General features: G+C 33.6%; 2 protein-coding genes across 3 annotated transcripts in view; one reads left to right on the forward strand and one right to left on the reverse strand.

The window, feature by feature from the left end:
- Nucleotides 1–1,579: 1,579 nt before the first annotated feature.
- On the forward strand, nucleotides 1,580–9,013 carry LOC106463910 (protein rhomboid-like; the record flags this gene model as incomplete). Its single annotated transcript, XM_013923990.2, has 5 exons — nucleotides 1,580–1,722; nucleotides 2,197–2,309; nucleotides 7,429–7,529; nucleotides 7,980–8,034; nucleotides 8,510–9,013. Coding segments are annotated over 5 exons (645 nt in total), but the record flags the coding sequence as incomplete, so codon positions are not given.
- Nucleotides 9,014–15,516: 6,503 nt separating this feature from the next.
- LOC106463911 (protein Njmu-R1-like) overlaps nucleotides 15,517–17,188 on the reverse strand; it is a 48,003-nt gene continuing 46,331 nt past the window's right edge. For both annotated transcript variants that reach the window (XM_022391548.1, XM_013923991.2), the window contains one exon: nucleotides 15,517–15,834. In XM_022391548.1, the coding sequence (XP_022247256.1) occupies nucleotides 15,684–15,834 (151 nt within the window). In that variant the 3' untranslated portion in view covers nucleotides 15,517–15,683. The remainder of the gene's footprint in view (nucleotides 15,835–17,188) is intronic.

The following is a 17,188-nucleotide window of genomic DNA, read 5'->3' on the forward strand; positions in this document are numbered from 1 at the left end:
CAATAAAACAGCAATTATTTTACACACACACAAAAAAAGGCACACACAGTTCTCGATTAGTGTTGTTATTTGCATAAAGAAATAAAAAACAGGTTCATGTTAAAATACCCGTTTCGACATAATTTCAAAATAATCTTCAAACTTTTTACTCATTTGTCAAAAATATATATAATCGTACAGACGAAAGAATAAGTTATACCAAAACGATTTTGAATATGAAAATCAACAAATCAAGTGACAACAGCAGGCGGTGGAACGGAATGTATCAGAACTATATCTTTACATTGTTTGGCGTGAGTGGGTAATGTGAAGTTACCAAAAATGTATCGCTTTTGGGAAGGGTATGTAATAGCCCTTTCCGACGCAAAATATACATGCGCTCCATCATAAAGATGTGTTAAAATCAGGATTTAGAATTCCCAAGACGAGGATATCTCTTGTATTTAACGACATTGGAAAACCAAAGAATATAAATGAATTTGAGGCACCAAGACCATCCAAAAAGAGATCTGCAACAAGTCTTACGCCAAGTTGCGGCGTCTCGTAACAGATGAGAATCTACAAACACAAACTTCAATTTCAAAAGTATTCAACAATACGCAAAATGATAAAACAGGGCTATTGTAAAGATGCATGGTCGTCAGATGGAATATGACCGAAAGGGGCGACGTGAACTGTAACGACGTTCTGGGATCCAAAATTGTTATGATATAACGAACTCAACCTCTGTAGTTTACAAATGCCTCCGCATAAGCTATAAGAAAAGTCTTATAGTTATCCACTTAGCACGAGTGGATGCGCATGCATTAACGGTTCAAAATTTCACGAATATCATAATTCACGTGTAAGTGTGGAATTGCTCAAAAGGTTTTGAGAAAATAGATATAAACAGAACTCTTAAAAATTTTCAGACTTAATTGGCATCTTAATATTGAACATAAACAGTTAGTCACGTCTGAATAAGGCCAAATTAGAGAATGAAAAGCTTGTTATCAAAATCAAACTATAAGCATGGACAAACGTTGTTTATTTTATGTTACTTTTATTAAATATTTTGTCTATAATACAAGCTTTCTTTTGGCACTGTTTTGATCTTATTGACTGACATCTTTATAGGCATCTGCCATTTTTCTTTCTGGTGGGACGACGTTTCGGGCTCCATTCCGAGTCTTCCTAGCACAAACGAAAATGGCGGGAGATGTCCGTATAATATACACTAAGTTGATTTTACCATCTTTTCTAGCTTTGAACCATGTTTAGGTGTTTATCTGGAGTTTACATCTATCACTTTTAGGTGTTTATCTGGAGTTTACATCTATACACGTTTTTCTGTGTATAGACTTAATTAAAACATAAACTCGGAATCAGTTTTAAAAATACACTTCAACTAAATCAGTTATAATACATTATGCTTTTTTGGTGACTGTAAAGTTGACTTTGTGAATCAAGTTTGGACAAATTTTTGATGGTTAACGGTAGTGTTGACAAAAGAAAATGCTATCGTAAAATAATATGTACATATATAACGTAAAAACTTTTACTGAGTTATTTCATATATTCACAACTTTTCTTACCACAGCTGGGGTTCTTTAGCTACTATACAGTGAGCATGGGAGAAATCACTACGACAGGTCCTGTCCCGATCGATAGCCTCTTCATCTACCGACCTGACAAACGGCTTGAGGTCTGGAGATTCTTCTTCTATATGGTCCTTCACGCGGGGTAAGTTCATCGTCAAGACTGACAACTGGTATATATAAAACAAGTTCTGCTTTGAAAGTTTCTTATGGGTGGCTCTTATAAAGACGGTAAACTATGAATTTTTGACTTACTCACATTGATAAGTACAGTGGGCTTCTTTTACCTTGATTTGTCCGTATTGATAAATACGGTGGGGGCGAGAGGGGTACTTCCCCCCCCATCTGGAAAATGAGAAACGTAAATCTTAATTTATTTATTCAGCATATGTATATGAATTTTGTTATTCAATCCACAATTTCACACTATCCCCCCACCCCCACCCCCCTGGAAAAATGTCTGCGGACTCCCGTGACAATAGATACATTCTAGGTATTTCTCCTATTATTCCAATTACATATCAACATTTTACTTCCATCCAACGTAGAGTAGTGTTTACCTGTTTTACATTTTTTAAAGTGTGGTTTGAATCTTATTATCACTACATTTCTTCACTAGGTGGATCCACCTTCTCTTCAATCTGCTGGTTCAGGTGCTGGTAGGACTACCATTAGAAATGGTACATGGCTCCCTGCGAATAGGAACAGTCTACATGGCAGGAGTGCTAGCAGGTGAGTTTCTTTCATCTACACTCTGGAGTATAACCAGTATTATTGTTTTACGAGTGTCAACAATGATATTTACTCGTAAGTTTTGATAAACCTCTTTAGCCTTAACAAAAGAAGCTACATTGACTGTTACTGGCAGTTGGTGTATTTTACTGTGTGAAAACATCTAATAAATATAACAAAAACCAATGCAAGTTGAATAAACCCTTCAAACATTTTAACGCTGTGGTTGTGATAAAGTTAATAAAGTGCATAATTGTTCTGAGAAAGATCGAACAAAGCAACTATTTGTTTGTTTTAGAGTAAAGCCACATTGGGCTATTATCTGCTGTGCTCGCTGCGGGGACAGGAACGCTGGATTTTAGCGTTTAAGTCTGAAGGCTGTCCAATCCAAACAAAGCAGTAACGAAACGTAATATTTACAAAAGAACTATGTTTATGATAATTACCTTTAGGAGCTATATAGTATCTGTATGGTGGAAGAGCCGAGCGCATGTCAGAATGTGGAGCAGAGGTTCTGCGTTTCGCGTCCCTTTTCTGTAATTCTCATGGCGAACTTTTCAGATAATGATTCTATTTTCGTAGTTCACTGCACGAAGAAGACTTGAATTTGTAAATGTTTATCAATGTTGCAGAACAGGAAAAACTATTCATATACTGAAGTACAAATAGACATGCGCATACACATTTATATTAAAGTAAAACTTATACAACTGATATAGTTGCCCCCAAAAAATATTATAACCATTTTAGTTCCATATATAACTACTGGTTGCTGCGACTAGCTCTGTAAGTTTTATACATCATACTTCGGTATAAGAAAGATGAAATTCGTTCGAGAATACAGCTGCCGTTTGTAACTCAATAAGTTCTCGTATCTCGAATTGGCCTAAGGCCCTGGTCACAAGACTTCAAAATCTGCAGCATCAGCTTCACCATTCAATATTTTAATTTTATAAAGTTAGTAATACGACTTTCTCATGTGTAGAAACCCACAGGTGATGTAGGTGGGTGTTTTGCTAAAGGTGGCTATTGTCTTATTACGAGATTACTTAAAACTTGGTATTGGCCTGATGAGAGTTTCAAAGGTGGCTATTATCCTAGTGCAAGTTTTAATAAAGGTGGCTATTGTCGTAACGCGGGTTTTAATAAAGGTGGTTATTGTCCTAATGCAAATTTTAATAAAGGTGGCTATTGGCCTGATGCGAGTTTTACTAAAGGTGGCTATTGTCCTAGTGCGAGTTTTAATAAAGGTGGCTATTGGCCTGATGCGAGTTTTAATAAAGGTGATTATCGAACTGATGCGAGTTTTGATAAAGGTGGCTATTGTCCTAGTGCAAGTTTAATAAAGGTGGCCATTGTCGTAACGCGAGTTTTAATAAAGGTGGCTATTGTCCTAGTGCAAGTTTTAATAAAGGTGGCCATTGTCGTAACGCGAGTTTTAATAAAGGTGGTTATCGAACTGATGCGAGTTTTGATAAAGGTGGCTATTGTCCTAGTGCAAGTTTTAATAAAGGTGGTTATCGAACTGATGCGAGTTTTGATAAAGGTGGCTATTGTCCTAGTGCAAGTTTTAATAAAGGTGGTTATCGAACTGATGCGAGTTTTGATAAAGGTGGCTATTGTTGTAAAGCGAGTTTTTTTTTTAAACTTGGTACTGTCTAATGCGAGTTTTACTAAAGGCGGCCATTGTCGTAACACGAGTTTTTTGTTTGTTTTTTAATTTGATAATGTCCTGGTACGAGTTTTCTTAAAATTGTCTATTGTCGTGGTGCAACTGTATGGCCACTTTATCAATAGTGTAATATAATAAAAACTTGTACAGTGCACTAGTATTTTGTATTTGTGTTAAACAGAGCTGTACACGTTGTTTTTATGCTGTTTATCGACATATTATTGTCAAATATTGTTCCGTTTGACCATCCACAAAGCCTTAATAATAATGGTATCGAGACTGTGCAGGCCAAACTAATAATGGTATCGGGACTCTGTGCAGGTCAAGTGTTCCATAGGCCTCTTTTCTCTTCCGAGTATTGTTTCAACTCGTTTGTTGCATGTTTGGAATCCTGTCCTGCTAGAAGATGAATCTCTGTCAAACATGTCTTATTCCTGAGAGAATGACATGATGGATATTCTGCTCGTACCTGTCGACAGTAATTATGCAATAAATGTTGTATAGATTTCCAATGCCGTTTGCCATGATGCAACATACAGCTCTAACGTGTATATGTCACCCAGTATGCTTCACTGTAGATGTTGTAAGTTGACCATGATACTGTTTTCTTCTCTGCCACCGAACAGACTATCGTTAATTCCCAATGTCTGAAGTCTGATGTCCATTTTAGCCTTTTGGTTTGTTTATTTCTCCTGAGCAATGGTCTCTGAGCAGCAACACATCCATTGCGGCCAATTCTTGCTAATATATATGTTACTGTTCTAGAGGTAATATTCACATCTGTACTTACTGTTAGGTCAAGATATCAACTGGATTGTCATTATTTAACATTGTTTTTGATATTTCGACCTTTCTATCTCGACAGCTTCTATTATCAACTTTACTAGCTTCACGTACCTTCTTCAGTGTTCATACAGATCCTATTGAAAAAATTAAATTTCTCATGGAGAAGCTTTCCCAGCTAAAACAAAAATCTCTACACGTTTATCGTACAGCTTTTCTCTCCTGATAGCCATGATGCATTCATGTACCCGCTGTTGGGAAAAGCGTTACACGTTGCACTATTATGGGTATTATGTTGGTGTGGCACTATTTGATTGGTTGGATGATTGCCCGCCACTGTCTAAACTATCAGTATGTGACTCTACCTGTGTAAATATTAGGTCGTCGAGAAATTAATGTCGGTTTTTTAGATGAAAAAACCCCAACAACTTGTATATCAAAACCAAACATTTATTAAATGAAATGGTATTCATTCTTATCGATGATGCTTTTCCATATTACGATCAGGTTGTTAATGCCATGATTAAAGAAATCACTTGGCTTTGAAGCAAAAAAACATGTCGATGCCCTCTTTAACACCTTCCACATTTGCATACTTTTTCCTATTAAGATGGTATTACAGTGAACGAAAAAGATGGTAATCTGATGGTGCCATATCTGGAGAATATGGTGGGTGGGGTAGAACTTCCCAACCCAACTCCATAATCTTGTGTTGCGTCAAACGTGCCACATGTGTATCTGCATTGTCCTGGAGAAGAACACCTTTCAGATTGACGAGTGAAGGGCGTTTCTGATGCAGGGCTTGATTTAAACGTTCCAATTGCTGACTACAGATCTCTGCATTGACAGTTCGCTGGGGATTGAGGAGTTCGAAATGAATTACTTCTTTGATGTCCCACCAAATGCAAAGCATCACTTTCTGCAGATGGAGTCCAGGTTTTGGGGTCGGAAGTGTTTTTTGTCTAGGACAGAGCCATTGTTTTTGGCGTTTAATATTCGCATATAAAATCCATTTTTCATCACCGGTGACAATTCTGTCTAAAAATGGTTCACGCGCATTACGCGCTAGAAGAGACGAAGCAACATTCACACGTTAGAAACAATGGTCATTGGAGAGTTTGTGAGGCATCCAAACACCTTCTTTATGAAGTTTTCCCATATTCCTTAGATGTTTACGTATTGTTTCATGAGAGACATGCTATTTCAGGGCCATTGCACGAGAGTGTTGCCTTGGGTTAGACTCAACAACCGTCTTCAGAGCATCAACATCAATTCCAACATGTCGGCCCCTGCCATCGTAGTTTGTAAGGCTAAAGTCACCCGAACGAAATTTGCTGAACCATCGTTGACACTTAAGAACGTTCAAAACATTTCCATAAACTTCCTTGTGCCTACAGAGGCGTTGTTTCTCTTCTTGTATTCAAACAGTATTACATGCCGAATGTGTGTCTCGTCGTGTGCCATCACTATATAGGATTAGAGTATACTAAACTTTACACATTATATAGGCTACACTACTGTGACGTTTGGGCGGTTCGTTTAATTATTATATGTGATGTACGTTGTTTTTTTTTTTTTGAGGGGTGGGGTAATGAAAGTGTTCCAAAACGCGACATTAATTTATTGACGACCTAATATTTGCATTTTATACTTGTTTTATTCACTGTTTATTTGTTTACGTTAGAATAAAGCCACATCAAGCTATCTGCTGTGTCCACCGCGTGGAATGGAACGCCGGAAGTGAGCGTTCTAAGACCGTAAACTTACCGCTGTCCCACCTGGAGACTTTATTCACTGTCTTTGAAATTATTTTCAAGACGTTATACATACTAGATAGTTTAGATAGAGGGGTGGTATATACATGCCTGCCTATTTTGGTTGGATCAGATATAAGTGTTAAGTTGCATTTATGAAACAGAAATACTTATAGAGATTGGGGAAACTCCTTAAAAATTAGAGCTCTTTTGATACAAATTTAAATAGAGTGGATAAAAAAGCTATCGTAGGCATTGGTTTAAGAAAGAAATCAAAGAATGGTTTGACTGGATGGTGTTGAAGTTAAGGACAAATCCCTCCCTTGCCGAAATGGCACATAGGATCCAGTGCTTAACTCCGGATAAGTGGATAAGTATTGAAATAACGACACTAAGATTCTGAAAGAGATTAAGAAAGATTTTAAAAATGAGAATAGAAGTTAAAACACTGTGAGTTAAGCTGATAAACAAATTTCAACTAAAAAGTTCGTATGATCTGTGTAACGTTCTCACTTCTAACCCATTACTGAACAATAGTTATGAAGAATACTTTGTACAAGTGAATTAGCAGTAAAAGGCTGATGTAGTTAAGGATCACAGCTTAACTAAATTTAAGTTTTATTCAAGACAAAGTAATAATAATCTTTAATAAAACAAGAGGGAATCCTCAGTGGCTGCGGCACTTGAAATTCTTCTAGGCAGGATCAAATACATCAAACGAAAGGGTTTGACCCCTTGAATTCAAAACTGTAATTAGATTTCAGATCGCTCAAGAGGTGACAGAGCTACGAGCTGAAAGTTACTTGAAATCTCAAAGCCATTCTATAAGCCACTGTGCCGCGGCTAAAAAATATTATACAATAGTTGGGTAGATTAAGATTTAAAAGCTTTTTTTTCTTCTGTTTCTTAGGTTCACTTGGAACATCAGTGTTCGACACAGATGTATATCTGGTTGGAGCGTCTGGCGGAGTGTATGCTTTACTTGCAGCTCATCTTTCCAACGTTCTTTTGGTGAGTAGCAGTTTAACGTTGTATTATGCTAGTGTGATATTAATTCATTAATCAATCAATGTGCTACTACTACTAATAATAATAATGTACGTATTCTCATACCAGATTTCGTTTATTGTAGTTTTAGGTTAGTTTTGCCGAGTCGTCACACATCCTGCAGGTATGAAACATGTCATACAAACAACAAGGGACCATGCTTTTATCCCTGCGCCCACACAGATACCCCTCCTTAGTGTCACTTATTAACAATTACAGTTAACAACCACTCAATTTGTACTCTGTAGATTAATTTTGCTGTAGCTTTTCAGTTATTACAGTCTGGGGAAACATACACATCAAAGGTTTATTGATCTTAATTAATTTGATGTTTTGTTTTTGTATTTTACTTGGAAATTATCAAAGCATTTATCCAATATATATATGTATTTATATTAATCTTTTATATTTCAGAACTACAATCAAATGGAATTTGGCCTGGTAAGGTTGGCTGGTATATTTATCATTGGTAAGTAATATTGCTAAATGTGAGGATGTATTTTTGAAAAACCAGCAAAAACTATTTCGTTTACCTAAGTGTTCAAACTAACGGTTTATTTAGTACAGTTAACTCGTGCCAAACTGATAGATCCTCATGAAATATTACTGGGATTACGGCTGACACTATCGCTTTTGTTTCATGACTTTTTATACATCTAGCTGAAACGGTATATCAAATTAGCTATATTAATTAATGGGTTCATTTTCTTTCTAATATATCAACGTAGTTTGCTTTTATCAAAGTTATGGCTATCATTTATAACTAAGTAAGTTCAGAAAAAATATTTAATGTGTTTTAAAACCAAAAGATTCACTACCAAAATCGTCACTTCATTATTTTGTTGTTGTTTATACTGACTAAATATTTCAATAATATTAAATATGAAACTTATTTTAATCGCACAACATTTATTTATTGTAATGATCTTTAATTTATTTTCCAGCCAGTGCAGATGTGGGATTCGCCATCTATGATCGCTACGCTGCAGAACAACAAGGCCTTCCCGTTTCTTACGTCGCCCATTTAACAGGCGCTTTAGCAGGTCTTACAATAGGACTTTTGGTTTTAAAGAACTTTGAGCAAAAGCTACACGAACAGTTACTTTGGTGGGTATCTTTAGGAGTATATGCTGCGTGCACGTTGTTTGCTGTGCTTTTTAATGTATTTAACTACTGAAGAAATTGTGCTGATATAGCGTCATCTGGTGATACAAATAGTCTCTATTCTTTCCTCAGGGATTTCTTGTTGTAGCGCCATCTCCCGGTGAGAACAAAACTCATTGTGAACATTGCGTAGCACCTGCCAAAATGTGTACAAAGTAACTAAGGATGCGCTTTCTGTGACTTTTGGTTGAAGATCCACCAGAGAGATGGTAAACAGACGAGCTTTTGAATAGTCAGTCACGTTAAGAGGCTTGTCTCAGTAAAGTCATGCGAAGTTTCTAATATTTGAAAGGACCTATTAACAGTATTTCTGGTTGATATGCAACTAAGAAGACTACGCTTATAAACGAAATTACCAAAGTCTAAGAAGAACAAAGTGGTGACTATTTATTTTATTTAGTGTGGTTTCGAACACATCAAATCTGTTTTGTCTCTACTGACATAATCATATTCGATGTTCCGGTTATATTCTTTATCACTGAGCCAAACGCATGCACACGTTATCTGGAAAATTTGTTCACTGGTAAACTTACGTAGGTATTTTAGCTTTACATGCTGTGGATTTGAGTTTTATAAAAAAGTTGGGCTTGAATCGTTAATCTATTAACAACAATAAGAAAATGTCTTCATATTCCAATGTAAATTTTTATATCTCAGGCTATGAATGTTAAAAAAAGGTTATATAGTAACTATTAAGTTACTTTATTAAGAGTTTTACTTTTGTTTCAGCTTTGATTACAACCTTTCAAGTTATTTTGGTACCAAAAAAGTGTCAGTTATCGTGCTCATCAAAGTATAATTCAGGTTTAGAGCATGAAGTGCTTGAGCTATTAACCTTTTATCCAGTGTTATTTATTTAATTGTACTATACAGTACATTTATCGACCATTCTTGTATTATTTGTAAATTTATTTTGACTTTTAGAGCTTATTTAACTTTGTGAGTTAATATACTGGGGAACCGGATGTAGCACATTTTGCTACATTAATATTTATGAACTTAAGAAAAAAAGTATGTGTGATTTTTTTCCCGATGAAATCAAAAGTTACAAATAGCATTCATTAAATCATTCCAAGCACACTAATGTGCTAAACTGTAGGTATCTTTTGATGTATTAGTCAGTCCGTGTAGGAAAACTTTCCGCTGTCAGAAAAGAAAATTTCACTGGAATCTAATGCGTTATCACGTTGCACTAGTAAATTTCCCTCTGTATCATTGGCAAAAATTGGCATAATACGTAGAATAACAACAAAAAAATATTTTATATTACGAAGCTATGTCGTCGACTTTGCTTGAACTATGGCCAGTGTTAGGCACGTTATTGAAAAAAAAAGTAACTCGTTACTTAAGAAAAGAGAAATTGGTATAATTAATATCTTTACACATTAGTTAATAAAAAAATAGCACATGTTACGACTCGTTACCCGCTTTTTCCTGTGAAACAACTGTTGTGACTGTTCCTCACTTTATTCAGCAATACGTCTGGAAATGAATTTATTAAATATATGTCAATCTAATTGCACAGTGCGCACGCGTACAATTGGCCTGATAAACCTTATATGAACGCCATTTTCTGAAATTGGTCTTAGCATTTACTCAAAAAAAATTTGATATATATATATATATATACATACACATAGATTTTTTTATTAGCGTAAAACTTAGAAACTGAAATCTACTAAAGAAGAGAAGGTAACAAAACAAACTTTTTTGTTTTTCTTATTTTTTACCATCATGATTATGTAACCGCAGTGATAACTCTCTCACATTAACTAGGAAATATGATTTTGTCATGTAGGCCAGAAGCGTCATTGGGTGCTTAAATTAAAAGATTCGTGGCTGGTGAGGCGCGGGAATTTTTGGCGTTTTAGTATGATAATGGTTTTCTGTTTTGATTTTTCAAGACACCAACTGGGGGATTCGGGGTACGGGCCCTGTGTGCCAGCTCCTAGCAACGCTTCTGATGTAGACTAAAAACATACTAATAGTTTACTGTAATGGTACTTAAATATTTCAGGTTTTATTACAAACCCCCTAATTTCTTTTACGAAAATAATGCAGCAAAAAATACTTTTAACGCTTAAGGAGAATATGGTGGTTTTTTCTAGCACAATTGAAGAATATGTGATGCAATTTTTGTCAAAAGAGGGAACAAAACACCAGCGAGTCTAGAAATGAGGTGTGTGTATGTTTCAGAGATAGAGGGGGAGGGAAGCTCAACCTGGAATTATTACAAATTTACATTAAATTTTCGCTTGCCACAGACATTAACTCCAGGTATCACCAGTTGTAAATATACCAAAGTTTGAGAATCACTGGTATACTGTTTTTTTTTACATAAATAGTGTAGGTAAATAAATGGTTTGTTGCATAATATGGAAAATAGCTGATTTTACGTTGAACAGTACATGGAAAGTTTAGGATTATAGGTAGATTTTGGAAAATAATTGAGTTATCACATTAAAATTTTGCAAACTACCTAAAAAAAGTTTAATTAAAAATTGCCTATCTTGTAACTTTATGAATGTTATTGAGCAATATTCGGATACTTTAAAATAAGTTTGAAAAACGATATTTTTTATGGAATATACCTGTCTTGCGAAGTTTGGAAGTGGTGAACTAAGCCTGATATCGTAACATTTGCAAGCCTCATCTTCAATCTCATAAATTGGGTAGTTAACTCCAGAGTTAATAAGTCATTAAATACAGCTGATAGAAATCGTGGAATGAAAAATAAAAATTCAGAGCAAATTTTAACACATTAAGGTCAGATATAAATTTAACTGAAAAAACAAAAAAGAATATGTAAACATATGAAAATTTTAACCTGGACATTGAGTCCAAGGTCACGTGCAGTGTATTTGGATGAACTAGTTGCCATATATATTAAAAAAAAACCACAATTAAAACGTTTTAAGTATTTTAGGTTAAAGAAACATTATTTTCGAAAGAGCTGTTTAAACAGCTGAATGCTATTTTAGATATTCAGTTAAATTTTTCAGTATTCATTGTGGTGTCTGTACTAGAGTGCCTCAGTTAATCCTCATCATTCCAAGTACGAAAATAAAGATACTGTCCATCTTACTGATATTATTGCTGTAGCATGTATATAAAAAATTATGTTACTTGTTTTATTGTGAAGAATGTTTCACAGCTCAGTATTTATTTCTTTGTATATCTTCTCTGTACAGGACCTGCTGTAATGTTGAATGTTTGCACAGAACGTAAACACAACTTGGAATTGATCAATGACATAAACATATCCAAGTTTTTGCATGCAAGTGTCTGCTTTCTTACTACTACTAACAATAAAACTCACCTTTTATACATTCAGACTACAACAGAAACTCACGAGTATTAAGAGTTCAGGGTTTAGTTGGTGATATTTTTTGGTACAGTACGCCCCAAATTAATAGGTGATAAGCACGACACTATAACCTCAACTCTGGTTCACAAGTTTTACACAAAACAGTTTGAATTTTGATCTTCCATTTATTCCCAGTATCTAACATACAAAGAAATATTTATAGTAATTTTAAAATCCAGGTTGTTACTGCTTGAAATTTTAAAATATTTGCTTTCACATTCCATTAACAGTTTGTTTTTGTCTTTTTTTTATATTATTATACAAACTAGTACTAATTTAAATTACTGAATAGTTTCTTGGGAAATCATTATCTCCAAAATTAATACAATATTGTCACATGTAAACTGTAAGATTCTTACTTAAAACTACTGAACAGAAGAATCATCTACAACATTCACTAAATGTTAATTACTTGGAACTATGTACATACCTCAAGGTTATTCCCACGCTGAAAAAAAAAAACCCTAATATTATTTATTATGTAAACCATGTAAATGTTTTTAAAGCACAAAAATTATTCCTTTTAACTGTTTTGAAAGAAAATATCCTAACTTTCCTAACACAGTCTTGTCAGTACCACACAGATAGTTCTAAAATGATGTATAAATACTAATTGAAATCCAGTATTTCCCATATTTCTTTCAAAACTTGAGCCTACAAGATAGGGTATTATTTACTTATCCTCTACACTTGCATACCCACGAGATAATCTTAAATGACAGAATAAATTATTAGTAACCTGTCCTATAAACTTGCATGTCCACAAAATAACCTAATAGTGACCTGTCCTGTAGACTTACATACCCATGAGATAATCTTAAATGACAGAATAACTTATTAGTAACCTGTCCTATAAACTTGCATGTCCACAAAATAACCTGATAGTGACCTGTCCTGTAGACTTACATGTCCACAAAATAACTTATTGGTGACCTGTCCTGTAGATTAACATGCCCACAATATAGCCTATTAATAACCTGCTCTGCAGATTTACATGCCCACAAGACAGCTTATCAGTGACCTGTCCTACAAAGTTACACAATCACAAGATAACTTACCCTGAAGACTTGCATGTCCACAAGATAATTTATTGATAACCTGCTGTCTTGTAGATTTACATGCCCACAACACAAAATAACCTCTTATTACCTTTCCTTGTAAAATTGTATATCCACAAGTTTACCAATTAATTACACTTGTCACAGGTCTACAAGAACTCATTAGTACATAATGATGGAAACACTTCACTCAACAGGGACACAGTATTTTTTTTAAACTGATCTACAGGTTTTCCAAGCCATTAATAGATTAATATGGAAGATATTAACTCAATAAGATATTACATTAGGTTATTTAAGTGGCCTACAGGTTTCCTAGGAGTCACCAATATATAAATATACAGTAAAAAAAACAACAGATTTTCCTAAAGTTACTAATTTTTAAATACAGAAGTAATGAATTTTAAAAAAGTAATACACCATTATATTAGTAAAGTGTTCTACAGGTCCCCTAAAAGTAAGGTTACTAGATCCTATGAACATTCATAAAGTTTCAGTCTAGTAGAACTCTCATTAAGGCAACTTTTTATTCATAGTAATTCTTTGCACTCATAGTTTCATTTGTACAGATGTTGTCTTTAAGACCTTGTATTCAGTCTTATAATGACAACAAATTCTTCTACACAAATATCTACAATGTTTTAACTTGAGGAAAATATTCTTATCACAGAGATAAGGAGTCAATACATATTTTGCACAGAATATTACTTTAAAATATAAAATATACAATGTTAAAATATTACAAGGAAAATTTGATCATAACATCTAAATTTAAAATAAAAAGTTCAATAAAATTTCAACTTTTATATTTACTTATCTCCACAATTTGTACATTTCATACTCTGTCATCCAGAAGTCTTTTTTGCATAACCACAAATATACATATCATTTTAACTTAGAAAATATCTTCCTTGCAAGACTAATTTACTCAACAAGCACTTTACTGCTTTAAGATGGTGTGTTAATTTTTTTTTCTTCTATAAATAGTAGCTTTAGGAATGCACATAATTTTTATCATTTTGTTTCCTATACTTGGTGCTGGTACAGATATTGCCATGAATTTGTGAAACAGAGCCCTAGAAGGGTAATCTTTGAGAGGAGCCAATCCAGTTAGTCAGCACTTTCAGATTGCAAGATGACTTTTACAAAAAAATGTTGGAGATGGGTGGCAAGAAAATTTATTTCCAGGAATTTCTTCTCACTACAACTGGCTAAGTTAGCAACCATGTGTCTCTTGAGAAGTGGAATCCTCTGAAAATTTTGGGTGTTAATCACTTACATCCCTGCCAGGGCCCAAAAAAATGGCCCAAACCGATTTTAAGTTTGTTTGTTTTTGGACACCACAAAATGTATTTTCCTGACACCAATCTAATAATTTTAAGATATTTGATTGAGTTCCAAAAGTAAAACTCTGGTGCTAAAAAAGTATTTGAGTAAACATGCCATCAAGCTATGCATGACCTGGCTTATAATTGATTTCAAATGTTGGTTTTATTCATGTGAGATTACAGCCACATAAGCAAACTGAATGTATGAATTTAAAATTTAGCATAGTGCCTTATGGTACATTACACAATGACATTCAACAGTAAGTCATTACTGTTCATGTGGGACTTTATATTTTGAGTTATGGAACTTTCACTGGGGAAAAAATATCAAAAGAAAACACAAAGATGACTATGTTATTGAATAGAAAAGAAATTAAATTGGTTGCATGTATAAGTTGTTGATCAATTATAAATAAAAAATTCTGTTTTACACATTTCTATCATATTTTGTTATGTTATGTATACAAATTTCCATAAATTCTATTTGGTGAAGAGCAAATAATGTCAGATAAAACCCCAGTAAGTTTAATGAAAAAAATTCCTTTCTTCTCTAACCATTCTCATCAAGACTTATTTTTCCACCGATTTATCAGTCTTTGATACTGAGCATGTTTTTGGTTACTATCTCCAGAAACTGTTCTTACAGAAGAATGAGTCATAATAAAATACATAAATTAATGCTGCTGTAAATCATCACAATTTATACGCTTTGTTGTTTTCTAGGCTTTTTGTATTTTATGTTCACAGACTGTTGCACAGTTTTGACATTCTGTGGAACTTGCTATTATAAGTTTTTAGGGGGGGGGATATTATTTATAAACTAAGAATGAATAATTTTATTTTCCTCTAAACTAAAACCAGTAATAACCCAAGTATACATAATTATCTGTCATAAGCCTCATGGTTTATAATACTAAAAACTGGGTTTCAATATCCATAAGCTCATTGTGTAGCTTTGTGCTTAACAACAAACAAACAAAAAATTCTGGGCCTGCAGCAAGAATCTGATTAAGTGAAGATACCACACAAATACATAAAGAATTTGAACTTCTTTCTTTATTTACATACAACATAAAAAGCCATTGAAAAATAGCATAATATATATTATCACTCCAACTACTTTATAGTTTCAACATCTGCATTAACATCACATTGCACATATTTTGTATGTATATGGAACAATGATCCACAGGAATATCTATTAGATTTCACCATTCTTCTTAGCTTGAAGATATTCTTCTAAAATGGCCACCACTTCAGAGGACTCTGGACTTGACATTAAAGACCCCTCATGCTTCATACGATATAGCAATGTGTCTCTGTATCCACAGTTTTTTAAAAACTGGTAAACCCTGCGTAATAATACTAACATGATTAAGCCAATAGTGTGTTTCAAGTTTAAATATGTTTCAGTTTCAAGTCTTATGTTCTGTTAATGGATAAATGAAAGGGTAATATTTTAATCATTACATAAACATACATTTTAAAACAACTGAAATGGCAAAAATAAGAATACATAAACAGAGCAGCATATATTGAGGTTCATGCATTATTTATAAAAGCAGCATTTAACTTTTACATCAAGCAGCAAAAAATAATAACTTGCATTATGAAAATATTTTATAAGTAAACTATAAACACGTAATATTTCTGTTTTTAAAAAATATACTTTTGTTTTTACTATAGATACTTCCATGTTTATTTATTTATTTTTTCTAATGACAACTTCACTGTTGTTATGAACTGATTCTTAAAGTTATGTTTCCTAACACAGTTTGAAAGATGTTAAAACAAATTATTCTGATTTACAAGAGATTAGAATTAACTGGACTATGTTATTTAATCTACTTAGGTTTTTCAAATGAAGTTTGATCAAGGGTTTTTCCCTGTACTGACAATAAACTGTATCTTCAAACAATCATCATCTAGGTTAACTTCACATTTTTTCAAATACTTTTTTAAAAATAATTCATTTCCATAATTGTAAGAAACTCTTTCAACTACCAGCTTAGGAAGTAATTGTGGCTGAGGTTATTCAGAGGAAACAGTGTGTGAGTAAAGTTTCAAATGAATTTGTTTTAAAAAAATAATTGAATTGCTTGGGAAACATTTGAATCCCACTCATGCTACAATTAATAAATGTGCCTATATGGTCTAAAAACTGAGTAAAACATAAATGAAACCAAGATAAATTCATAATCCAATCCACCCAAAGAACAAAATTTAAAATCTACAGAGTAAATACAACAAGAATCAACACACCACTCATGTAAGCAAGACTGATTCAGAGACCATGGACATAGGCATCAAAAACAATTACAGCTGTTAGGTGAATAGTTCCAGAACTGTGGCAATGCCACATTAATGAATATGTGAATATAACTATTGAATGTGTCTAAATTAGATATTCACATCTCTTGAGATAATATGGCACAACTTTTAAACTCTCTCAAAAAGAAAGCTTAGAAACAAGTATATGAAAAATATATAACTCAATTCAAATTTCTTTTATTATTTTTTAATAAACATGTAAGATTAGACAACAGAGATGTGAACACACCTCATGACCTAAGATACTGGTGATTAATGGGTAAAAGAGTAAAAACAAAATTTAAAAGACAACTTAAAGTCCTATTTAGAAGTAAACAAAAAACAGATGAAAGGAAAGACCCGTGAATATCAAACAAAACTCCAAAGATGCATAAA

Source organism: Limulus polyphemus, unplaced genomic scaffold, assembly GCF_000517525.1.
Source record: "Limulus polyphemus unplaced genomic scaffold, Limulus_polyphemus-2.1.2 Scaffold1515, whole genome shotgun sequence".
Lineage (NCBI taxonomy): Eukaryota > Metazoa > Arthropoda > Merostomata > Xiphosura > Limulidae > Limulus > Limulus polyphemus.